Genomic DNA, 26,970 nt, shown 5'->3' on the forward strand with positions numbered 1-26,970 from the left:
TGTGCAATAATTGCTCGTACATTCAGAACTGGATTGCCAAATGTTAGAAGAAAATGATATGTTTTGGATATATTAATATTACATATGTGTTATCACCCTATGGAAAGTACGTTATGGATGATAGTATCAATTGATTTTTGCTTTTTTACTTTCTTTATTATTATTCTTGAGAATTTATTATACCAGAGCGTGGAAACCTGACAGTGTACAGTGATTTTGCGGGCACTGCTCCCTCTAGTGGATGCTAAAGTTAAAGGAGGACAAGTTTGCAAGTATGACTAGTCAGCTCTGCTACATATATTAAGCATAAAATATTCAAAACCCTCTTTTTGTATTATTGTTGTGGTTTTTGACATTGTTAAAGGGGTACTCCCATCTTTTATTGTTATGGCATATACGATAACATTATGATCGGTGAGGGTCCAACTTCTAGGACCTCTGCCGATCCCGAGAACAAAAGCTCCAAGGCCCCTTCAGCTTATTCCCTGCACAGTTGCACTGCCGGACCACACAACCCCGTTCCTGTGGCTATGCTATAAATGTCTAGTATGGGAATATCCCTTTAACTAGCTCTGCAGCTCCTTCATTCTGAGGAACAGTGGGGGTCCCGACAGTCGTACCCCCCCCCCCCCCCCAGCAATCAGGATGTGACCGCATATTACATACCATTATAAGAATACCCCTTTAATACCCCTTCTGCCCCTTTGTCCTTAGAGCCGGAGAAGGTTGCATAGGCCAGACCCCCATCGATCATTTAGTGATGAAATATGATATCACTTCTTAAGATGGAAATACCACTTTAAGGGGTCTTCATGCAATTCAGCCCTGATCCAAGTGTTAAGATGATGGTCAGTAATAGGGGATACATAAAAAGATAGACTATTTTCCTTTGGGAAATCATATTTATAGTGAAAAATATCATATCCTTGTATCGCCCCCCAACCAATGGGGCAGAGAGGGAGAGGTTAGTCCTATTTTACATGTTAGTGTATGGACCCATTTTTTTTTTTTGTACCTTCTAACCTTCAAAGTGTATAAAACAGTCACGTCTTACTCCCTTCCATCTCTTCCCCACTTCTTGGTAACTTAAATTTTTATTACAGTTTATTTGTAGCCTATAAATATGGAGACACATAATTATGCATTGGAGCTGTATACACAAAACGGAGGTTTTTAATCAAGACTATTTGCAAAGTTGAGTTGTTTTTTATTTTAGATGCATAGGAACCCAAAAAAAATGCTGCAATGGTGAATTTAGCTTTCAAAGTTAAGGGGAAATTGATCAAATTTTTCCTCTTTGCATCACCTCCTCTATTGACATTATTGTAAAAATTGAATGAAAACCAAACTTTTCTCAAATCTCCATGAGGCATTCATCTCCATCATCGCGATTCTCAGGCGGCGCTATAGCATTATGCCTTTCCCAGGTAGAGTTAGAAAGCTCCTGCCACACGGGAAGTTACAGATGACTGATTGGCTGATGGTTACATATAACTTCCTGACTAACTTCTAAAAACCCTTGTTACAGTAGATGGTGCGTCCCGTAAGTTACCGACCCTCAATCCAATCATTCATGTAAAGTGGAGGGGTATTCTACCCACTAGAAAACAAAGCCTACGTTTTGAGGTAAGAACAACTGGAAGAACAGACCAAAGGAAATCTTCAAATCTACAAATATTCTACAATTTTAAGTACCAGCAAAGTATGAACAAAACCGAAGAACAGCACAAAGTGGAAGGAAATGGCAAAAATGAATGTAATTGTGGCAATGATATTCAGTATTTGTGGTCAAAAGTCTGTAAAGGGATTGACCACTTTCAATAATCACTTTTTGTCAGAACCCCCCCCCCCAAAAAGAAAAGATAATCCCAATGTGCCCCACTGCTGGGACCCTGAGTGTTCAGCTGTAATCTGCAGAGCAACCTGACAACAAAAGTTAAAGTCCCCTGCAGCGCCTGGGAAGCATTGAAATAAAAAGATGTCCATGTAACGTACAGACGTGCCATGTATGAATGAGGTGTTTGAAAATAGCTTTCCCAAACCAAGCAACTCCTTTAAGCAATATGAATGATAATAACACTTATATGGTGGTCCAGATATTATATAATAGTGAGTGGGTCAGAGAGAGCAGTGATGGAATGATATAATAGAGAGTCGGAGAGCGGTGATGGAATGATATAATAGAGAGTCGGAGAGCGGTGATGGAATGATATAATAGAGAGTCGGAGAGCGGTGATGAAATGATATAATAGAGAGAGAGTCGGAGAGCGGTGATGAAATGATATAATAGAGGGAGGGTCGGAGAGAGCAGTGATGGAAAGATATAATAGAGAGAGGGTCGGAGAGAGCGGTGATGGAAAGATATAATAGAGAGAGGGTCATTGAGAGCGGTGATGGAAAGATACCATAGAAAGAGAGTCGGACAGAGTGTTGATGAAATGATATAATAGAGAGAGGGTCGGAGAGAGCGGTGATGGAATTATCTAATAGAGAGAGGGTCAGAGAGAGCGGTGATGGAAAGATATAATAGAGAGAGGGTTGGAGAGAGCGGTGATGGAATGATACAATAGAGAGGGGGTCGGAGAGAGCGTTGATGAAATTATATAATAGAGAGAGGGTCGGAGAGAGCAGTGATGGAATGATATAATAGAGAGAGGGTTGGAGACAGCGGTGATGGAATGATATAATAGAGAGAGGGTCGGGGAGAGCGTTGATGAAATGATATAGTAGAGAGAGGGTCGGAGAGAGTGGTGATGAAATGATATAATAGAGAGGGTCGGAGAGAGCGGTGATGGAATGATATAATAGAGAGAGGGTCGGAGAGAATGGTGATGGAATGATATAATAGCGAGGGGGTCGGAGAGAGTAGTGATGGAATTATATAATAGAGAGAGGGTCGTTGAGAGCGGTGATGGAATGATATAATAGTGAGTGGGTCGGAGAGAGCGGTGATGTAGTGACAGAATAGAGAGAGGGTTGGAGAGAGCTGTGATGTAATGATATAATAGTGAGAGGGTCGGAGAGAGCGGTGATGGAATGATACAATAGAGAGAGGGTCGGAGAGAGCGGTGATAGAATGATATAATAGAGAGAAGGTCGGAGAGAGTGGTGATGTAGTGATAGAATAGAGAGAGGGTTGGAGAGAGCGGTGATGTAATGATAGAATAGAAAGAGGGTCGGATAGAGCGGTGATGTAGTGATAGAGTAGAGAGAGGGCCGGAGAGAGCGGTGATGGAATTATAGAATAGAGACAGGGTTGGAGAGAGCGGTGATGGAATTATGTAATAGAGAGAGGGTCAGAGACAGCGGTGATGGAAATATATAATAGAGAGAGGGCCAGAGAGAGCGGTGATGGAAAGATATAATAGAGAGAGGGTCAGAGAAAGTGGTGATGGAATTATATAATAGAGAGAGGGTTGGAGAGAGCGGTGATGTAATAATAGACAGAGGGTTAGAGAGAGCGGTGCTGGAAAGATATAATAGAGAGAGGATCGGAGAGAGCAGTGATGGAATAATATAAAAGAGAGAGGGTCGGAGAGAGCGGTGATGGAATAATATAATAGAGAGAGGGTTGGGGAGAGTGGTGATGAAATTATATAATAGAGAGTGGGTCGGAGAGAGTGGCAATGGAATAATATAATAGAGAGAGGGTCGGGGAGAGCAGTGATGGAAAGATATAATAGAGAGAGGGTCGGACAGAGTGGTAATGGAAAGATATAATAGAGGGTTGGAGAGAGCGGTGATGGAATGATATAATAGAGAGAGGGTCGGAGAGAGTGGTAATGGAAAGATATAATAGAGGGTTGGAGAGAGCGGTGATAAACTTATATAATAGAGAGAGGGTTGGAGAGAGCGATGATGGAATAAGACAATAGAGAGAGGGTCGGAGAGAGCGGTGATGGAATGATACAATAGAGAGAGGGTCGAAGAGAGCGGTGATGGAATGATATAGAGAGAGGGTCAGAGAGAGCGGTGATGGAAAGATATAATAGAGAGAGGGTCGGAGAGAGCGGTGATGGAATGATATAATAGAGGGAGGGTTGGAGAGAGCGGTGATGTAATAATAGAGAGAGGGTTAGAGAGAGCAGTGATGGAAAGATATAATAGCGAGAGAGTCGGAGAGAGCGGTGATGGAATAATATAATAGAGAGAGGGTCGGAGAGAGCGGTGATGAAATTATATAATAGAGAGTGGGTCGGAGAGAGTGGCGATGGAATAATATAATAGAGAGAGGGTCGGGGAGAATGGTGATGGAATGATATAATACAGAGAGGGTCAGAGAGAGCGGTGATGGAACGATATAATAGAGAGAGGGTCGGAGAGAGTGGTGATGGAAAGATATAATAGAGGGTTGGAGGGAGCGGTGATGAAATTATATAATAGAGAGAGGGTTGGAGAGAGCGATGATGGAATGAGACAGTAGAGAGAGGGTCGGAGAGAGCGGTGATGGAATGATACAATAGAGAGAGGGTCGGAGAGCGGTGATGGAATGATATAATGGAGAGAGGATCGGAGAGAGCGGTAATGGAATGATATAATAGAGAGAGGATCGGAGAGAGCGGTGATGGAATGATATAATAGAGAGAGGGTCAGAGAGAGCGGTGATGGAATTATATAATAGAGAGAGGGTCGGAGAGAGCGGTGATGGAAAGATATAATAGAGAGAGGGTCGGAAAGAGCGGTGATGGAAAGATATAATGGAGAGAGGATCGGAGAGAGCGGTAATGGAATGATATAATAGAGAGGATCGGAGAGAGCGGTGATGGAATGATATAATAGAGAGAGGGTCAGAGAGAGCGGTGATGGAATGATATAATAGAGAGAGGGTCGGAGAGAGCGGTGATGGAAAGATATAATAGAGACAGGGTCGGAGTGAGCGGTGATGGAAAGATATAATAGAGAGATGGTTGGAGAGAGTGGTGATGGAATAATATAATAGAGAGAGGAGAGGAGAGAGCGGTGATGGAATAAATTGGAGAAATAAGTCTGTGAAATTATATAATTCTGGAATTGAAACATTCACAGATCTATTTGAGGGTGTTCTCCAGTATTAATTTTGAAAAAAACAAATTGGGGATGTGGCAGCGGAGGATTATGGGTTATAAGCTTTCTCTGTCTATGTCAAGAACCAGGGGAGAGTTCCTGATGTGACCCTGTGCTGGGACCCCTCTGGTTGAAAGCATGGACTGATGTCCAAGCTTCCAGACCACCCCTGATGTCATCTCCTGAGGTCCCAATTAATAAGTCAGAGCATAGAAAGCCCCTTTAAGTGGGTGACCAGGTGACAGTACAGTGGACACAAGCGCGTGTCATGGAGGTGCAGGGTCTGGAGAGCTCGGGCAGGTCAGGTAGTGAGGATGATGAGCTGCAGGTAGAGTAGTACTAGTATACAGGAGAGCAGAGTTACCAGGCAGTAGGCGGCTCCCTGCATCGTGCCGGTGTCCCCAGCAATAATACTACAGGAAGCTGCCCGGACTCTCATCCCAAACTGTCCCGGACCGGAGCTGTGTGCCCTCTGCATCCTGCCCACCCAGCCCGGTGCCACTCTGTGTTATACTGCCCTACATACTGGAAACCAGTGAACCCGCTAATAGTCTTCACCACCTGCTGCCACCATCCCTAGAACTGTGTTATCCAGTCTGTGCCGACCTGACCAAGCGCTGTGCTGTACTACCCGTGCCCACCGGACCTGGCACTGCACAACCCGCACTGTAGGAACTGATGGGGGGCTTCGCTCAGGTACGGAGGATGGGGTACACATAATGAGTTATGGACGATGGGTGTGATACTCCAACATTTCCGGGCTCTTCCATTATTTTCTGTGTAAACATAGTTGTAGAGTTATTGTATGTAATTTATGTGTGTTTATGTATATATTGTGTATGCAGCAAGTATGAGTGTGTGTGTGTGTGTGTGTGTGTATGTGTGGATTTATATATGTGTGTGTGTGTGTGTGTGTGTGTGTGTGTGTGTGTGTGTGTGTGTGTGTGTGTGTGTGTGTGTGTGTGGATTTGTGTGTGTGGATTGTGTTTGTATGCATGTATGTTTGTTTGTATGTATGTATGTAGTGTGTGTCTGTATATTTATGTACTGTGTATGTATGTGTATGTATGTGTGTGTGTATGTATTGTGTGTTTACATATGTATTGTGTATGTAGTATGTGTATGTTTTGTGTGTTTATTTATGCTTGTGTTTTTATGTTTTGTGTGTTGATGTATGTATGTGTGTGTGTGTGTGTGTGTGTGTGTGTGTGTGTGTGTGTGTGTGTGTGTGTTTGTATTGTGTCTGTGCAAAGTGTCTATGTATGGATATATATGTATGTACTTTGTGTGTATATTTATGTATTGTGTATGTAGTGTGTGTGCGTGTCTGTGTCTGTGTCTGTGTGTGTGTGTGTGTGTGTGTGTGTGTGTGTGTGTGTGTGTGTGTGTGTGTGTGTGTGTGTGTGTGTGTGTGTGTGTGTGTGTGTGTGTGTGTGAGAGTATATAAATAATTTAGAAAAAACTCTAAGAGATGACCCCTGAAAATTGCATTGAATGGACGTATGTATTTACTGTCTGTGTGGACTTTATTGGTTAGAGTTTATACTGTATAATAAAGCTTGGATCTCATGAATTGTACAATTCAGACAATATAAATAATAATTGCAGCTCATATTAATAATTCTTATGTTTTATGTCAGAACATGTTTAACCTGTATCATTATCTACATTTATAACTACAATCATAACGACTTTTGGTTCCATTAGAATAGTTTTTCGGGCAGGTCCGTCAGATCATACCCGAGTATCAATCCGCTGATTCAGAACAAAAACCCATCTAATTCCCCATCATCAGGTTTATTATTTATTCCATTTTTTATGTGGAGCTCATATATTCCACAGCGCAATGTACAGAATGTAATCACTCCCATCATCCATCATCCATCATACAGCTGCTGTCTGTTACATCTTATATGTCCACATTCAGCCCTCAAAGGGGAACTCTGGCAAGATGCCGAGTTTTCTAGACATTGCCACAATGACCTTGGGCAGCCGCTTAGAATCAGTCCACACCACCAGAGGTGACCATGCTGGATCTTCACACGTCATCATCTCTACTATTACTCCCTGTATTCCTGGTGGCCTCGACAGAGGGTGGACAGTTCAGTGTCCTTCAAATACAGCCGATAGCTACATGGAACTGACTGGGGGCAACTACTGCCGCACTCCCTGAACTCTGGGGCAGCAGTTGCCAAAAAGAGCCCGCATGGAGTACTACTGCCCCAACACCCCTAGAATTTTTTTTTTGTAAAATTTCATTTTCTGTCTGAAGTTCCAAATTGTTTTGAGGCAAATTGCACCAACTTTATCAAAATGGTGCAGGCTTCCAGACATTTATGAATAGCGTCCTAAGAATGTAATTTTGCTCCAATTGTTCCAAATTTTTTAAAATGGTGAACCCTACATAATAGATTTTGGCACAACTCCTGGTGTACTAGACACCCACCCACCAGGGTTGTTGTCATTGATGTGACAATGTAAAAGCTGTGGTCTCCTCATATTGGACGGATGGACCTTTTGGGCCCCTCAGGCTCCAGGGCCCAAATGCGATTGCAACCTCTCCACCCCCTATAGTTGCACCCCTAACTGTCGTACATGGAAATGTTCCCCACCAAAGTCAATGTATGTATCATGTGGATATGAGCTTCTATATGGACATAAGTCAATCAGAACAGTCTCCAGTTAAGGTCCTCTATCTTCACTTGGCAAGTTTTTGTTGTTTTTTTTTTCACAAAAAGTGGGTGTATAAAGTTGTGGGGGTGGACAGAATCAGCAATCAAAGTGGGTCCTCCTATTCGTTTACCATCACACTTCTACATCTATTTAAGAATTTCCACTTCCATGTATAACTTGTATTTGAAGACAGGCTTGTCTAGGACTTTGCGCCCACTCCTTAGAAAGAACTGGTCAGACAGCCTCAGCTACTACTGTACTCGCTTTTATAAGTAGGACAAGTACAAAGATAAATTGTTTTCTTGGAAGCCCACTTCTTATCTATGAGGACAGTAGGGAAACCATTCTAGGTGAAACCATTCTAGGTGCTGGAGTTCCTGTTCCGGTAGAGATCCTTGTAAGGTAGTATGGTGGCAACGGCTGTGAATGGACAGCCAGTCCTTAGGGACCTTTTACATGAGGCAATTATCAGACAAACGAGCGTTCACAGATCGCTCGTTCCCGATCATAGCTCTGCGTAAACAGAGCAACGATCAGCTGATGCATGAGCAAACGCTCGTTCATCGACTGATCGTATAGTTTCGGCAGCCTAAAATATTATCATTATCGGCAGCACCTCCCCCTGTGTAAACAGGGAGACGCTCTGCCGACTTGATAGAAATGTATGCGGACGAGCGATCATAGTAACGATCGCTCATCCCCATACATAGCTGCTTGTTGATCGGCGCTCGTTGTTATGGCCAAATTGGACCCTTACTTCAGGTTGTCTCGCTTTGTCTTTGTGTAGGTCGAGACTGACCGCTGGGACATGACTCCATCTACCCGTTACACCGCGTTCCAAATTATTATGCACATTGGATTTAAGTGTCATAAACATTTAATTATTCGTTTTTCAATTAAACTCATGGATGGTATTGTGTCTTATGGCTCTTTGGATCATTGTAATCAATCTCAGACACCTGTGATAATTAGGCAGGCAAAGGCAAAGGGTTGAGTCCAGCGATGGAGAGGATAAAATGGAAACTTATTCCAAGTTTACTAGGTATCGATATTAAAAAGGTCCAATGAGTTGGAGTCCTAGTGTGCAGACAGGAGTATAAAACGGTCCAGTCGTGGAGCCTACGCGTTTCAGACGTTGTGCACGTCCTTAATCATGGCTGTGTGGGATAATTAGTTTGCCAGGTGTGTCCAATCAAAGGAAAACTACTTAAGAAGGACGTTCCACATTATTAAGCAGGCCACAGGTTTCAAGCAATATGGGAAAGAAAAAGGATCTCTCTGCTGCCGAAAAGTGTGAAATAGTGCAATACCTTGGACAAGGTATGAAAACATTGGATATTTCAAGAAAACTTAAGCGTGATCATCGTACTGTGAAAAGATTTGTGGCTGATTCAGAGCACAGGCGGGTTCGTTCAGATAAAGGCATAATGAGGAAGGTTTCTGCCAGACAAATTAATAGGATTAGGAGAGCAGCTGCTAAAATGCCATTGCAAAGCGGCAAACAGGTATTTGAAGCCGCTGTTGCCTCTGGAGTCCCGCAAACCTCAAGGTGTAGGACCCTCCAGAGGTTTGCAAGTGTGCATAAAGCTATTATTCGGCCACCCCTAAACAATGCTCACAAGCAGAAACACATGAAGACTAATTTTCAAACCGTGTTGTTTACTGATGAGTGCCGTGCAACCCTGGATGGTCCAGATGGATGGAGTAGTGGATGGTTGGTGAATGGCCACCATGTCCCAACAAGGCTGCAACGTCAGCAAGGAGGTGGCGGAGTCATGGTTTGGGCTGGAATCATGGGGAGAGAGCTGGCTGGTCCCTTTAGGGTCCCTGACGGTGTGAAAATAACCTCTGCAAAGTACGTAGAGTTTATGACTGACCACTTTCTTCCGTGGTACAAAAAGAAGAACCGTGCCTTCCGTAGCAAAATTATCTTCATGCATGACAATGCACCATCTCATGCTGCAAAGACTACCTCTGTGTCATTGGCTGCTATGTGCATAAAAGGAGAGAAACTCATGGTGTGGCCCCCATGTTCCCCTGACCTCAACCCTATTGAGAACCTTTGGAGCATCCTCAAGCAAAATATCTATGAGGGTGGGAGGCAATTCACATCAAAACAGAAGCCCTGGGAGGCTATTCTGACATCCTGCAAAGATATTCAAGCAGAAACTGTCCAAATACTCACAAATTCAATGGATGCAAGAATTGTGAAGGTGATATCAGAGAAGGGGTCCTATGTTAACATGTAACTTGGCCTGTTAAGTTTTTTTTTATTGAAAGAGCTTTTGATTTCTGTAAATATGACCTCCTGATGCTGCAAATTCAACAAATTACCATTTTAGTTCTCTTTACAACCTTTAAAATGTTTTGATCTCTGTTGTGCATAATAATGTGAAACAGGGCAATTTGAGTTTTTTACTTCTAAAAAAAAATCTGTTATCATTAGGAGATTTGTTCAATAAAATTTGCATTATACTCCAACGGTTGATGCTTGAAGATTATACTGACTGTCATTTGCATCGACTATTTAGGAAAATCAGCGAAAAATAACATTTGCATAATAATTTGGAATGCGGTGTAGACATCTTATCATGCCCTAAAGGTCTCTAGTTGAAAAATCCCTTTATCAAGAAAGGCTATGTTCACACGCTAAAGTAAAAACGGCTGTAAAATATGGAGCTGTTTTCAGGGCAATATAGCCTCTGATTTTCAGCCGTTTCTAAAGCATCAAACGTTTTTTGATGTGGTTTTTTGGAGCAATTTTTGGAGCTGTTTTTCTATCAACACAATGATAAATGGTTCCAAAAACAGCACAAGAAGTGACATGCATTTCTTTTTTCAAACGGGAGCATAAAAAAAACACCCCAACTGAACGAAACACCGTTTTTCCCATTGCAATCAATGTGCAGATGTTTGGATGCGTTCAGCTTCCGTTTTTTCAGGTGTTTTTCGAGTCGTTTATGCCCCGAAAAACACCTGAAAACACAGCGTGTGAACATAGTCTAATTCCGATAGGGATCCATTAACAAGGCAGTGAACTAGCATTGTCTTTTAGGGCACATTCAGACGTGGCGGAATTGCAGTGGAATTCTCCAGCGGCCGTTTTTTACATTTGTTTCAATACATTTTTAGACAAGTTAGTTCAGACGTTGCGGAAAACTCTGCTGCGGACCATAGGCTGCGGTGCAGAATTTTCAGTCCGCAGCATGCACTGTCTGTTGCGGAGTAGAAGCGGAATTTCACTGCGTATTTCAGCCTTTGCAATGCAAAAACTGAAATCTGTGGCAAGTCCGCTGTGATATCTGCAACGTCTGAATTACCTGTCAAATATGCAAATGTTGGTGCAGTCTCTTTGCGTAATTGCCCCAAATCTGCACCAACATTTGCAGCGGAAAAACTCTGCTACGTCTGGCCGTGCCCTTAGAAATCCCAAAGCTGGCACACAGAAACGGCAGTGAGGCACGCTCACAACTATCTGAAGCTTTGTCCAGACCTGTTGGCCAGTTGTGAGCATGCCTCATGGAATACACTAATTTTTATGAATATCGGACGGGTACATTGGATATGGGATGTAAAGGTTAATATATAGGTCTAAGCCCGGCTATACTTTCGAGGCCGTAGCAGAATGAGCCTCCTTCCATCTCCTTCTGTTAGCACTTCTGCTGGCTGCTAATCTGAGGCTTCCTCTTACTACTGAAACATTTGAAGCTATTCCAGTTTAAAAACCATTAGGGTATGTTCACACGCTGAAAACACCCTGTGATACGCCCGAAAAAAAAGTAGCTGAATGGCTACAAACATCTGCCCATTGAATTCAATGGGAAAAACTGCGTTTCGTTCAGATGGGGAATTTTTTTTACGCCGCCGTTTTAAAAAACGTCACGTAAAAAACGCCCCCATAAAAAGAAGTAGCATGTCACTTCTTGAGCCGTTTTTGGAGCTGTTTTTCATTATGTCAATAGAAAAACAGCTCCAAAAACGGCTACAGAAAACACCTAAAAAACTTTTGGACTCAGCGTGTGAACAGAGCCTTAGAGATCCTCCAAGTGTATTTTTAGGGTTGCAGTATCTATATTGACAGGTCTGTGCCACTGAAAGAGGACTAGTCAGCTCTCATGACAAGTTTGTTTTAGTCAATACTTGTTTGCCCCTTTTTTTCTTGGAACTCTGCATTGTGTTGTTCCTTTGTTATTCCTCCTAGAAATGTATGAATAAATTGACAACTGGGGGGTTATTAATGCCTTGTCGAAGGGGTGTTTCCCTACACATTGTGAGACTCTGAGCACTGATTGGACCCAATCAGTGCCAAACTGTGTAGGGACACACCCCCTACTGGTAAAGCCCAATTGTCAATTTATTCATACATTTGTAGGAGGAATAACAGAGGAACAGTACAATGCAGAGTTCTAAGAAAGGATTCTCCGGAATCGAAATATTATAAGGACTACAAATATGTACTTAATAGACTTGTCAGGAGAGCTGACCGGTCCTCTTTAAATTAGGTTGTAACCACTTATGTAGACTAGAGCGCAGGAGCGCAGAGGAAGAAAGTGAATTGCTGTTCCTGATCTGTTACGGGGACTTTGGCGCTGTCATTTATGAGGTCACTCTGGAGGATACTAATGGGAAAGCAAAATTATTTGGAGACAGGCTTAAACTTTTTGGGGCTCTGGCTGTCAATTATGGGACCTCTTTGATTGGCACTTATGGGGCATTATTGGCTCTTTCATGTGAGCACTGTCCTCACGGGGGGCAAGGTGCTATGCCGGTGACTAGCAGTTGTGATTTTCACAGCAATCTCTGCCAATTAACCTCTTCATAGCACAGTCTGTCAATGTGCCAACCTACCGCCCACTTATTGTACAGGGACCCAGGTGCAAATTCACTAATGATAACCATGTACCCATTGCCCATTAGTGGTCATCCTACAGTCCTATTATAACATATCCAGTATGGACTCTCTCAGTTTAGGTTTCCTGTTGACTATTGTGGTCATGTCCCCTCACTTTTTAGGGCAGATTCACATGAACGAGTTGCACCCGCGTGCTCCCGTTTTCACGGATCCCCATAGACTTGAGACTATCGAGGGGGAAAATGGGACATGTTCTATTTTTCAACGGACCCTTCGCACGGTCCATTGAATCAACGGCCCTGTGAAGGGCTACATTGAAATGCATGAGTCCGTGTGACGGCCGTTGTTTTAACGACCGTCACACGTACGTATTCTACGGTCGTCTGTATTCGGCCTTAGGAAAGGTACTCAAAGTGGAAAAACAAGCTAGAAATCAGCTCTGGAATATATGTGTGAATGCTGGAGGCCACGGTCGGACGCTTTACAGGTCTCTTTACAGTGATAGTTTACATTTTTTAAGGAGGAGGTTCTTTTGCCAGGGGCACAACATTATGGCGTAGTCCATGTTTGGAGTTACTAGATGATTACAAGTTAACAATAGCAATAAGCTACTAGACTGTAATAACCCAGTTCCCACCCTCATCCTAGTCATCTGCTCCATTGCCATTGATTATGTAGTTTAGAGTCTACTAAAGAACTGCTGACTGTAGACTGCCACAAAGACGACTTGTCTGCAGTCAGGAGAAGCATATCTGCATAGCCACTATTGTGTAGGGTTCTTTAAAGAGAACCTGTCAGTCTTTCTGACATGTCTGTTTTAGTAAATATGTGTGTTCCCCATGAAATCTAATTCTGGAGCATCTTTTCTTAGAATGCTACATTGTGCCGTCCCTCTGTTATTCCTCCTAGAAATGTATAAATAAATGGAGAACTGGGTGTTAGCATTCCCCTTGTCAAAGGGGAGTTGCCCTGTATAGTCTGACTGTGAGCACTGATTGGACAGTGTCAGACTGTGTAGGGACACACCCCCAACTGGTAACACCTAATTTATTCCTAGATTTGTAGGAGGAACTAGAGAGGAACAGATCAAGCCAGAACTTCGGAATTGCTATATTATGGGGAATACAAGTATTTCTAAAAAAAATTAAAAAAGACACGTCAAGAGAGGTGATTGGTACTGATGGCAGCAGGGTATGGCATGTGTACACAAATTAGGGGCATGTCTGTGTAGGCATTATACGTGTATCTGTCAATAATACAGATGTATTTGCCAATGTACAAGAGCTGAGTTGGTCATCGGGTGCAACTCATTGTAATATCCTATCAATGACTTTCTGCAGATAAACCGTCTGAGTTAACACAGTGCATTGAAGAATAGCAAACTCAGCTCTGCTACATCTGCATATATGTGAAAGGTAAAAATGACAATTCTGAGCACTATTGTACTTCTGTGATTTCTACGGGTGACTGGAATAATCAGAATTTTAGCTGTTTCTTATCTGAGCGACGTTATTGCCTTTAAAACTCCTGCATATTGTGTAAATGTTTTGACAACATAAAGTTTGCTACTGCCGTTTGTGGGAAATGTTCAGTAAATGGTCATATTCTCTTATCTGCTCGTTTTGTCAACAAATTTTAAGACTTTGTTTTTTACGGGTTATTGCCGTCGAGGTGTCAGGTTTTCCTTGCAGCATGACAACTTTCAGTCCTTTAACACCTTCTGGAAAATCTAGAATAATAGGTTTATACAGGACACAGTTCATGGTTTAGTCTAAGTGCAATAATATAATGTTTATGAGTCGAGGAACTATAGAATTCTGAGAATTCGCTGTTACCTGGGGGATGTCGCAAGAACCATCGTGAAATTACTGAAGCCAACAAACTGGCATCGCCGTAAAGACAAATCCCTTACACCGTCATAAAAGCCCCGCCATGTGTATACTATGCCAGGAAGGTCTGAAGAGACAGGAGTATGGTCCTAGGGATGCATGCAATAGATGACCTCTTATCATTTATCCTACCAGCTAATAGACGGGGGTCCCCTGCTATGGAGGACCACAAGATGCTCATTGAAATCAGTGAAGGCTTCAATAGGTGCCCTCATAGATGCCATAGGGAGATGATGGGTGATTGATTTTGTTTACTGGCGCGTAGGCTGGTACATGTATGGTGAGACTATATTACATGACTTGTAGACAGTTGAGGTTAAAGGGGTTTTCTGGTCATGGGGCGGTTTTTTATACTGATGACCTATCCACAGGATACAATGGCGAGGCATCCTCCACCTCAATAGTTCCTACTCATCTTCCATGCCATGGACGTAAGTTTTTCTTTAAAGGGGTAGTCCAGGCATGAGGCGGTTTTTCATACTGATGACCTATCCACAGGATAGGTCATCAATATATGATCGGTGGGGGTCCGACACCCGGACCCTGCACCGATCAGCTTTTCCAGCTGCCTCTGGAACCGGGAGTTGTACAGTGTTCGGAGCCGGAAGCAGAAGGCTCCGTACACTGTATGGCGGCTGTGCTGGGTTACTGCAGCTCTGCTCCTATTTACTTGAATAGGAGCAGAGCTGCAGTATTACAGCACGGCCGCTCTACAGTGTACGGAGCCTTCTGCTTTCGGCTCCGAACACTGTACAACTCCCGGTGCCGGAGGCAGCCAATACAGTTGATCGGTGCTGTGTAATCAGTATGAAAAACCGCCTCATGCCTGGACTATCCCTTTAAAGAAAAACTTGGGGTCCATGGCATGGAAGATGGGTAGAACCCATTGAGGTGGAGGATGCCTCATCACTGTATTTGCCATCTTCTCTACCACCAGCCACCTGGACCTTGTAGACTATGGTATTATTCCATAAATCAATAAGAGAGGGGTTCACTATATCAGCTCCACTTCCGACCTTCTGTTGACTGTAACCATCAAGATCAATGGAAAGGATTGTCAAAGAAGTCACTTGGTAGAGGAGGGGAACACTACCATATAATAGGAGTAATTGCTATGATGCTATGTAGAAGTACTAAAGGAACTGGAAACCTCTGCAAGTATTCAACCTACAGCCACTGTACTTAGTAGACTGCTCCTTAGGCTATTGAGGGTCAACCTGACACATGGGGAGTTGAAATGTGGCCCTTGATTCAATGAAATGGCCCTATATTACTTTGTATAGGGCCAGAAAAAGCAGCTATGATCTGTTTTTCCTCACCAAGCGGGCATAGGTTGCATTACCTTAAAGGGGTTGTCTAGTTTAGAAGACCCATTTTCATAGAACCTATTTGTAATTTCTGAGTTAATTGGAGGGTCTCTATTGAGTATTCTCATCTCTTGGCCGGAGTGGTGAGCGGTTACAAAGAGCGTCTCTCACTCTGGAGGACTTGTCCTGTCTTGTATTACACAGACAACCCATTGATTTGAATGGACACTGTGTAATGCCTAATATCCCCTGTGGTGGCACTGCTGGAAAATTAAACACTGCCAGGTTTTCCCACAGATTACAGCTGATCACTGGGTGATACTTTGTGATAAGTTTATTGTCAAGGAACGCTTTTGAAAAGTAGGGATTGTTTAAAGTTGACAACACCTTTAAATTAGTTGCTCCAAGCACCTAGATAGGAAGCTCAGAAAACGTATCTCACTTTCATTTAAAACTTTTAGTTTCCCATTGTTAAAGGAGAGTTCTTCTTAGGCTTTGGGCACCTAGCAAATCAGATGTTCTTGATTATGAAAGACTTGCAATATTTTTGCTTTGCAACAAAGGGGTTGCAGGTTCGATATGTCTTGTCAAAGCCTTATCCAAGTCCTATCACCCTTGTCTGGTCAGATTCAGTAAAAAATTTTATGTGCTATGACTACTCGAACAAGCGACAGTAAGCAAACCTAGCTTTAAGGAAAAGGGGTTGTCCAAAGAGCTGGGCCAGAAGGTTTGTATGACGTCTTGCCCCATCTCCAGATCTTATTTTATCTTCTGTTCAGTCTCTGGTATTCTTTCTTTTCTGTTTTGAGCCCACTTCTTACAAGTGCCCTGTTTGGGTCTACCCTTGGCTTGCCTTCAGCCACTACATATTAGTAATAGTAATAATTAACATGGATTTGAAGGAGCTGCTATGGCTAATTTAAGTGTGTGCCAAGTTAGCAACAAGGCTTAATTGGACATAAAAATGCCCTTGCAGGGGTGAATTAATTGGGTACACATGCACCAATTGAATGGCCTTCCAAGGAGCCTAGTTGGAGTTGGAAAATAGCTTAGCCCTGATGACCCTCTGCTCTGTGAGACCTGTAAGCCATTCAGTAGATCTTAGTGGGGGTTAGATGTTTTCTTCCCGGTAACCTTGGCTTCTAAGAAACATGAAGTCATCCTAGGACGGATTTTGGCCCCCTAATTTACACTTCCATGGGGCCATGTAGTGAATACAGTTGCATCACCTACTTCATTCATCCTTAATACTAAGTTGTACAGAGGTCCTAACTAGAGGAAACCTTCCATAGTGATAGTCCTTGAGTTCTCTTCTGAGTCATAAGTAAAATGGCCATCAAGACATCGACTAGGGTTGTCACCCAAGTCCTAGAGTCTTGAATGGAAAATAGTTATGTAGCAATACTGGAGCTGGGATGAATGGTAGACATTTTGAACAGTTGCCAAGGACAAAGTAATAAAACAACACGGAGATAACTTAAAATTACGAGACCTACTTGATTTACCATGCACTTGAAGAAATGTTCCCACATGCACATTTCCTTCTTAACATTATTTATGTACTGGCTCTGTGTTATGAATGCTGGAGGCCACATTTGCTTTTCTTCATGCAGTTAGTTGATTTGTTTTTCGCTTATTTGTCTTATTATACAACCACATACCTACCCATGAACAACAGCACTTCACTGATTCCTATGCAAGCACTCACACAGTAAGGTACACATCTCAAGAACTGTGTCACCAAGCAGTTGGGACCATGCTCCTCGGCGTTTATTTAGCTATACTTGAGGTATAATAATCATTCAACTGCTCTCACATTGGCTCCATACCAATAATATATCTGAGAAAGAGTCATCTTTAAAAAAAAATTAGACCATTTAACCCTAAAAGTCAAAAATGGGAAGGCAAGATGATGATTATAGGACCTCCATCAATGTTAAGAACAAGCAGGTGAGGTGACTATGCATGAGAAGCCACCTCTCCATTGGATCGAATGAGTGTTAAAGAAGCTAAACCAACAACTTATTCCCGACATCAGTAGTAAGTAGTCCAATGGAAGTTTTTATTTCCTGGCTAAAAAAAAATCTAAATGGTTCCTGGAGTGGTCTAGGTCCTTGTCTACCACTGTTAATGGTATGTTCATGATTCTTGTGATTATATCTGTCTATGGTGTTTTTTTTTTTAATGCCTGGGAAGGGCGACCAAATGCCAATGGGTGCCAAAAGGGCCCAAAGCTCAGCAGAGTGTTTGTACTTCTTCGTTCTAGTAGTCAGTGGGGGTCTCAACGATCAAACCAAAACCTGACATGACTTTATAAGAAGTTACAGTAACCCTTCAATATAATATAAAATACAGTCAAGTTTAATCTGGGACCCAAAGGTCCTGCTTATCATGCGTTCATCTGGTCGCTACGAAATAAATTATAATAATACACAGGAAACTATCTGATTGTCCAGTACCAAAGTTTTGGATATTCTTTTTCCTTTTCCCCTTAGTATGCAATCTCTATCCATCAAAAAAAATAGACTGAAGGCTCCCATAGTAGAGAGAGATAAGAACAGGGTTAAGTATCCGGTCAGTGTTGGCACAACTTTGATTCAGTGATGAATAGCATTAGAATTACGGTCCAAGTCCACTTTGGAAATCTATTATTAGAAGAGTCTACCGAACATAACCTAATCTCATTCTTGAATCACCACCAATCTTCAGGAAAACCTGACAACAAGTGTTCAATTTCCCTACAGCACCCCCACAGGGATATTTAAGTATTACATGCTGAAATTATTGAAATCAATGGACATGCCGGGTCCTCCAAATTTAAGACTCTCTTTATAGTTGCTCTACAAAGGGTAAGATTAGAGATTTCCCTCTATTAACTCACATAGTCCTAGTAGTGTATTTGACTGGGGTTTACTAAACCAAACAGTCACTTTAAGCTTTTTATTGGAGTATAATATGACTATGAATGTGATAGTAAATGGTTTTAACTCACCATGTACATCTACTTCAGCTTGTCAACCAGCCTAGAAGCATTGAAATAGTATACACATTATCTACAGCACTTCAAGTCCATGACTAATAGATATTGATATCTTTAAAAATCAGTGGCGTACAACAAGGAGAGGGGGCCCCATAGCAAAGGACAGAGGGGCTTGGTGTTTTTTCCCCTCTCCATGCCCTTTTAAATTCCCTTTGTCCAATTCCCTACCCCCTTGTTTGGTAACAATGCAGTTCCTCAGGAAAGGAGAGTCCTGCACAGCCTGGGACCAATGAATGAGACCAACCAAGGCAGGGCCCCCTCTCTCCAGGGGCCCCATAGCAGATGCATGGTCTCGATCTATGGTATGTAAAAATTATTGTGCGGGGTGAAGAAAGCAAAAAAACACCATGCATGTTTGTGGAAACAATACATTACACAAGAAAATGGCGACAGCACTCTGCGAACACCAATGCCACCTAAACAGTATCTATAAATAAATATACATTGCTGCTGAATCTACTTACAATAGTTAGGTTCTTAATGCACATTTTGATCAAATTTTGTGATCCCACCCGCCACGACAAGGAAAACTAACTTATAAGGTGGGCCCCTATGCTGCACATACACCCAGTTCTGTATGTGCAGCATAGGGACCCACCTTATAGAAGTCACCTTGTCGTGGCGGGTGGGCTCACACAATCTGATCAAAATGTGCACTAAGAAGCTCACTAATGTAAGTACATTTAGCAGCAATGCATATTTATTTATTTATAGTGTTTAGGTGGCATTGGTGTTCGCAGAGTGCTGTCACCATTTTCTTGTGTATTGTATTGTTTTGTGGTCACAGGCGTTCTTTCACCTGTATACAGGTTTTTTTTTTTCATTTTGTTGGAATGTGCTGATCAAACTTTCTTGTTTCTTGTGTAGGTGGAAACAATTACTCAGTGTTTTTAAATATATAAATAATGACGGAAACATATTTGACACTATGCCCAGCTATTCAACTAGTCTGGTTAGTTTCTTAACTATTTTGCCCCACCCACTTTAAGGAGGGCACCACCCACTTTAAGGAGAGCACCACCCACTTGTTCTTTCAGTGTCCATGTTCTAAAAATTATTTTCTTCAGAAGCTTTGTATGTCTTTGCTAGAACATGGGTTGAAAGTCTTGGCTTGTTGGTATAACCTACACATTTAGTTGGGAAACAAATCCTCATGGGAAAAGGTGATTCCAACCTCAAATATGGTGGAAATATTAATATATCTTGATTATTCATACTATATGTATAGAATACAATGCATATCATAAATACTATATGCATCATACACCAAAGAACTCACATAGCCAGTGTATAGATATAAAGGTGAAGTGACACAATCATTTTTTGGATATTATTTTTTCAGGCTACACAGTAAAAATGTTGAGGACCCAACTTAACTTCAGATAGAGACACATATAATATTCTCAAATTAGTTCAGAAACCACACGAGACCAATACTGGTGTCTTCTCATGTGGCCGATGGGCTGCCTCTTCACCCCCTATAGCTAAACCACTGATCTTCTACACTCTAACTTTAGTCTGTGACTACACAGACCACCAGATTTATGTTAGAAAGAATTAGGGGACAGGAGAGTATGATTTTATGATCAGACTACACAGAGCTTGCTTGTAGTCTGTAACCATGGAAACACACAGCTCTGCATAGTAGCTGTACAATCTAAACGGTAAGATATTTCTTAATTAAGACCATTTGCAAAGTTGCTACAATTTTTATTTCAGATGCAATAGAGCCATAATAAAACTCTTTGCAAAAGGTGGACATAGTCTCTAAGCTATATGTTACCTTCCAGTCTTTGTAGACAACCGTCTCGCCTGCATTTTCAATTTTTTTTGTCTTAAATTGACCAGTTCTTTATTGGCTGAGCCTGATTATGAATGTATGTGCTGGCAGTTGACGAAATAATGTAATTAAGGCATAGCCAGAGAAGTTGTGAAATGGTGAAGCAATTAAAAAATGTCTGGTTTCCTGTTCGACAGGTCTGGGTAGTATACGAAGTGAAAGTTTAAAGATGAGGGCACACGCTGAAACCTTAGTCATTGTTATATGGGTGGTATGGTTTTGAGTTGCTTAAATTGTTTTTAACTTAAAAAATAAGGGCTCATGCACACGGCTATATTAACCGTACAAGCTCCGAGTTGTACGAAGCCGTAATACAGCACCCATAAAAGTCTATGGAGTCATTCTGCATTGGTTTTAGGAAAGAATACCTCTGCTTAGCCACCTTATGGTGGCACAGGGAGTATGGAGCCGTAGGTGTGCCCCCATATGGCATTAACCCTTATTATGTTTTTTTGCATAGGCCATCAATATTTGATTGGTGGGGGTATGACTCCATGAGCCCCCTGTCAGTGAAGGGACTGAGCTGCAGTACCAGGCACAGCCACAACCATTCGGCTCTGTATCGGAGTAAACAATGAAGGGGACGCTCAGCAGCCTCTTCACTGATCAGTGAGGGGGCCGGAAGTTGGACACCCTCCAATCAAATATTAATGGCCTATCGTAGTATTATCTATTTCTATATGATGATTTCTATTTTCTTTATGTCTTCTGGCACATATGTATTATAGATGCTGGTTATACAGCTTCATTGGGGTCCGTGTAGAGGGGAAGTTCTACCTGCGATTGACCCCATCTCTCAATCCTTAAAGCCACCTCTGCTCCATGTTCACCCTTGTGTGGCCTCTTTAAAATGGGGAAATCCATAACAAATAGTTTCTGTCGATGGTTTATTGACTTTATTTTGTGATCGCTGCCTGCCCTGACCCGTATACCCATACTGATGTAACTCTACCTGTCCTGACCTCATGGTGGGCATTTTAATGTGAAAACGTAAAATCGTATTCCCTGTCCTGACGTTGATTCGTGACAGTATCATCTAAATGGGTGGTTAATGTATTTTTACCTCAAACAGTAACCCCGATTGCTCACAGTGCTCTTCAGGCCTTGACCCTGTTACAAGTCTTCTAAATGCATGATCCAAAATTCTTCAGATTGATTATTAATTACTATCAATTCAAGATAGAATAAACTCCCGGTCACATCACAGGAGTAACAAAGAACCTGAAATTCTGTCGTATCAAGGTCCATATTATAGTCAGGGACAACTTCATCCCAGTCCAGCGTGCTTCTATGGGGATGATCTAGGGGCTTTCTAACAATTAAAAAAGATCTTACTATTGACCTTTGACCAATCACTTGGAGGTAAAAGTTTAAAATATCTAGAGCGAAAATATCCAAGGGTTACATCTCTGGATTAGCACTGGCATCACCCGCGTGATTAACTAGAATTTAATAGCACAGATTCTCTTAAAGGGCCACTATACACAGTTTGGTAGCTGTATAGACACTGTAAGATTCCATTTGCTTAGGAACTGCAACTTGGCATTGAGTATTCCTACTTAGCTTACTAGTTTGTTCTCCTCCATCTCTATCGGCCTCAATACGTTTTGAGGTATGAGTGGCAATCGTATTACCACCACATTGTTGCATAAGCTTATACTTATTTAAAATTGTATTTGATGTGTAATGTGACCTTGTTGACATTTTTCTTCGAATATCTAATATCACAGAAAAGCTGAATTTTTGGAATTCTTCATAGTATTGTCCTCAATCATCATTATCCATTGTCTTTTTGTTTTTGGCTGTTTTAGTGAATTCTTGTATTCCTTATAAAATCACAATTCTGGAGCATCTTTTCAACTCTCCATTGTGCCGTTCCTCTGTTCTTCCTCCTAGAAATGTATGACCATTCGCCTGGTTCAAGAGGCTGTGTCTGAGACTGTGAGCACCGATTGGACAGTGTGAGACTATGTAACCTCCAACTGGTAACACCCAGTTATTTATTTATTCATAAATTTGTAAGAGGAATAACTGAGGAACCGTACAACACAGAGTTATAAGAAAATATGTTTCAGAATTTTTATTTTGTGGGCAATACAAATATTTACTAAACCAGACATGTCAGGAAAATTGACGATGCAGCCTCAACTTCTACACCAAGCGGTTATAAGGAACATTACGAAATGTTTTTGCACCTATCATCCGCAATACGTCCTTCTTGCGAGAATAACTTTTCAAGAAAGTGTATTGACAATTTCAATGTTTTGACTTCTTGCAGACCAAGATGAAGAAAGTTAAGCGGTATTTCACGAAGGCCCTACACAGGATGCAAAAGGGTCCCGGTTACACCTATAAAGAGCTACTAGTCTGGTTCTGCAATAACACCAATACTCACGGTCCAAAGCGATGTGTCGCTGAGGGACCCAAAAAGAGGGTCATGTGGTTCATCTTGACTCTATTTTTTGTTTCCCTTGTCTTATGGCAGTGGGGCCTTGTCATACAAACGTATCTCTCCTATGGGGTTAGTGTGTCTCTCTCCATAGGCTTCAACACCATGGTATTTCCTGCTGTGACTGTCTGCAATTCCAATCCTTTTAAGTGAGTATAGAGAGTCATAAATTTGGTCTCATCTACTGGATCTGTAATAGTAAGGCCTCATCCGCGGCCAGTCCTATTTTTTTGCAGTCCGGGCTCCCGGCCAATGCACGGACCGTGGAAACCATGGTTGTGTGCATGGGCCCATAGAAATGAATGGGTCCGCAATTCATCCGCATTTTTGCAGATGAATTGTGGCGCAAAATCCCGTTCGTGTGCATGAGGCCTAAGGCTTCATGCACACGACCGTGCATTTGTGGCCGCATACTATTCGCAATTGCGGATAATATTTAACACATTCTGTCCTATGGGCCAATGCACAGTCCGTGCATTGCCCGGAGCCCAGACCGCAAAAAATAGGACATGTCATTTTACGGACAACAATTGTGTTCCGGGCTCCTTCAAGTCAATGCACATCTTGTGTGTGCACGGTCCGTGATTGGGGACGGCCCACAGATGACACACCGCGGCCCGCCTGTTCCGTAATCACGGACCGTGCACACAGCTACGGTCGTGCGCATGAGGCCTAACCGGTTCATCAGAATTATCTCCCTTGATGTAACGTTCGGTCATCTCTTTTGATTTCAGATATTCACGTGTTAAACCTCTCCTGCATGATTTGGATGAGCTGGTTGCCACAGCTTTGGATCGGATCCAGTTCTCTAGCCAAGGGGACTTTAGCGTGTCGACTCCAGCAAATATAAGCCAAAATGTGACCCAGGATCCCAGTTTGTGGAATCACATGCCACTGGTTGTCATTGATGAAAATGACCCGGACAATCCAATCGTTTATAACATTTTTGATAGCATCACAGATTATTCTCTGGTTAATGCAACCAAAGGCAACCAAACATCCTATGCGGAGAGATATAAAGTAGCTATTCAACTGGTATGTTTTTAATATTATTAAAGGAAAAGTCCAGTAAAAAAATCCGGGCGTAATTACGGCACCATTCAGTTCTATTGACCGCGGACACCTTTCCGTATCGCTATGGATGGGTGTCTGTGCCGTAGAACTGTGCCAGGAATGATGGAGCATGTCCGTTTTTTGTGTTTTACGGGCCCTGCTCCCATACTTTGTATGGTAGCATGGACCGAAAATGCGGGCGGCCGTCGGCGGCAGGCGGTGCCTGCAATCGCGTGCCATGATTATGGGCACGGCCGTGTGCATGGGGCCTTAGTGAATTGTGCCACCTTTACTCTCAGTTACAGTATGGTTTCAACATTGTAGCAGTTGGTTATTGCCATGACCGTTTTTTTCATACAATGTGTCAGCTGTATGCTAATTAGCACTCTCTAATCCGGCATCAGTTGGCAGGGGGAAACAGTCATGTGACATCTAAGCCCCTAGAGGGTATAGCAAAAGTTTAAAAAGGGCATTTGGAAATGATGTGCTGTGATTTCAAGTTTGCTTCAACTCTATTGACCATGCAAATCGGACATGTATTTACTAGAGGAACTGTGGGAGCAATGCGAGGCTGACCCTTGTATTCCTGCCTCAAATGTGTAGTGTGATGCGCCGCGGATGTGCAAGAGGATTAGCCCAGATCAATCGGGGCTAATCCGCATCGGTCTAATCCGCCATGCTTATTTTTTTTACTACGACGCGCATCTGCACCGATCTGCACACCATTCAAATGCATTGGGTGCCCAATGTTAGTGGATGTCCACGCCGAAATCCTTATTATATCCCAAATCTGTGAACGGGATCGAAGCTTTGTACTCTGGAAATTATCCAAATGCTTTAGACGGGTACAGGTTGGGCTCATTGATCTCTTTAGAATGTTGTTTTAACCTTTTCCTTACCAAAACGCACAGCTTAGCAGGAACACTGATGGCAGGTATACTGAGATCAGCTCCATGTTCATTTTTGTGTTGAAATGTTTTACTAAATTTCACCACAGATTTTACCCTTTGCAATGCCTGGGGTGAAATCCATTGCAAATCCGCAGCAAACTTTGCATGTCACAAGCAGATTTTGCCGTCAATCCATGGTGAATTTTTTCCGATACCACAAAAGTCCTTCAGACTTTCCAACCCTTGGAAACAACATTGTAAAATTGTTGGGCACTTATATAAACCGGTTATAATAGTCAACAAGATGTAGCAGCCACAATGTTGTAAACGTGAGCGGAAGAACAGGGGTGACCTCAGCTTGTGTACTGTGTGCCACCATAAATTGGTAAATGGGTTTACCTCCCTGGAACATGATGTGAGATGATAAAAAGTTTCTGATATAATTGCGCTTGTAAACCTGCGCTGGTGTCCGGTCTAAGTAAATACTGAATCTGCTTGACTAGACTTGACTGTTTGGAGGGAGGGGGGCACATAAATGCAATCATTAAAATGGGATCCCCTATTAGTGTTGGTTCGCTAATTCACACCCCTACAAACCCCATTCTGGGATAGAAGAGTCTGGGGTGTGCTGTCTCCCCCACCTCACCCCGCAGAACGTTTTGTGTGCGTGTTGATAGCAGATTATAATACAGGTGCGTATTAAACATGTCCGGGTGGGACGACCCCTTTAAGTTTTGCCTTTTAAAAACCTGTCAAAAAATATTACACAGTAGCTGGATTTGTATGTTACATTTTATGTATACAGTAGATATATTCAGTATTTATCTTGCACAGGTCCTGAGTTACAGCCCGTATTAGGCTGCAGAGCTGCATTCACAATTCTGCTCTGAAGCCTTCAGGAATTGCATACAGCTCGGCTATCTATCTATCTATCTATCTATCTATCTATCTATCTATCTATCTCATATCTATCCGTCTCTCAATCAATTATCTATCTATTTTAGATCTATCAAACTATATAAGGCTCTGTTCACACTGCATTTGAGCCCTACATTTGGTGTATACACCGGAAAAAGTTTCTGGCGCATACGTCAAGGGTATCCGTCAAGATACCTTTTTTTGCTGTTTAGAAAAGTGTAATTGACTATGCTTTTCTATGTAAAGGAGTACCGCAAAAGAAATATACCATGTGGCATACATTTTTTTTTAAGATGGAAGCCCATGGGCAGCGTATGCCACTGTATGCCTATACAGTGGCATATGTCAGAGCCTTCCGTCAGAGTCATATGTCGGGCGATAATCCTGACGTAAACGTCTCACGGCTCAGGCGTGATGTGAACAGAGTCTAATTTTAATAATTAAGTGGAGAGAAGCAAGTGATGACAACTGTAATAGATACATATAAGAGGTCAGGGGTAGATTTACCAATATCACTGGTTACAGGGGCGTAGCTAAAGGCTCATGGGCCCTGACGCAAGCATTCAGCTCGGGCCCCCATACCTCTCCCACACCTATGCCCAGCTACCTTGCCCGACAGCCCCTATGGATGCCCCCGCAGTATAATGCCTCCTATAGCTGCCCCCACACAGTATAATGCCCCCCATAGCTGCCCCACGCAGTATAATGCACCCCATACAGCATAATGCCCCCCATAGCTGCCCCCACACAGTATAATGGCCACCGTAGCTGCCACCACACAGTATAATGCACCCATAGCTGCCCCATAGTATATTGCCACCCATAGCTGCCCCCACAGTATAATGCCCCCCATAGCTGCCCCCACAGTATAATGCCCCCATAGCTGCTCCATAGTATATTGCCACCCATAGCTGCCCCCACAGTTTAATGCCACCACGCAGTATAATGCCCCTATAGCTGCCCCATACAGCATAATGCCCCACATAGCTGCCCCATACAGTATAATGCCCCACATA

At 42.5% G+C, this 26,970-nt stretch overlaps 1 protein-coding gene across 1 annotated transcript in view; it reads left to right on the forward strand.

The window, feature by feature from the left end:
• Nucleotides 1–5,465: 5,465 nt before the first annotated feature.
• Nucleotides 5,466–26,970, forward strand: part of SCNN1B (sodium channel epithelial 1 subunit beta) — a 53,091-nt gene continuing 31,586 nt past the window's right edge. Inside the window, exons 1-3 of the mRNA XM_075831431.1 lie at nucleotides 5,466–5,739; nucleotides 22,923–23,242; nucleotides 23,828–24,128. Of these exons, the coding sequence (XP_075687546.1) occupies nucleotides 5,722–5,739; nucleotides 22,923–23,242; nucleotides 23,828–24,128 (639 nt within the window). The 5' untranslated portion in view covers nucleotides 5,466–5,721. The remainder of the gene's footprint in view (nucleotides 5,740–22,922; nucleotides 23,243–23,827; nucleotides 24,129–26,970) is intronic.

This window comes from Rhinoderma darwinii, chromosome 6, assembly GCF_050947455.1.
Source record: "Rhinoderma darwinii isolate aRhiDar2 chromosome 6, aRhiDar2.hap1, whole genome shotgun sequence".
In the NCBI taxonomy this organism is placed as follows: domain Eukaryota; kingdom Metazoa; phylum Chordata; class Amphibia; order Anura; family Rhinodermatidae; genus Rhinoderma; species Rhinoderma darwinii.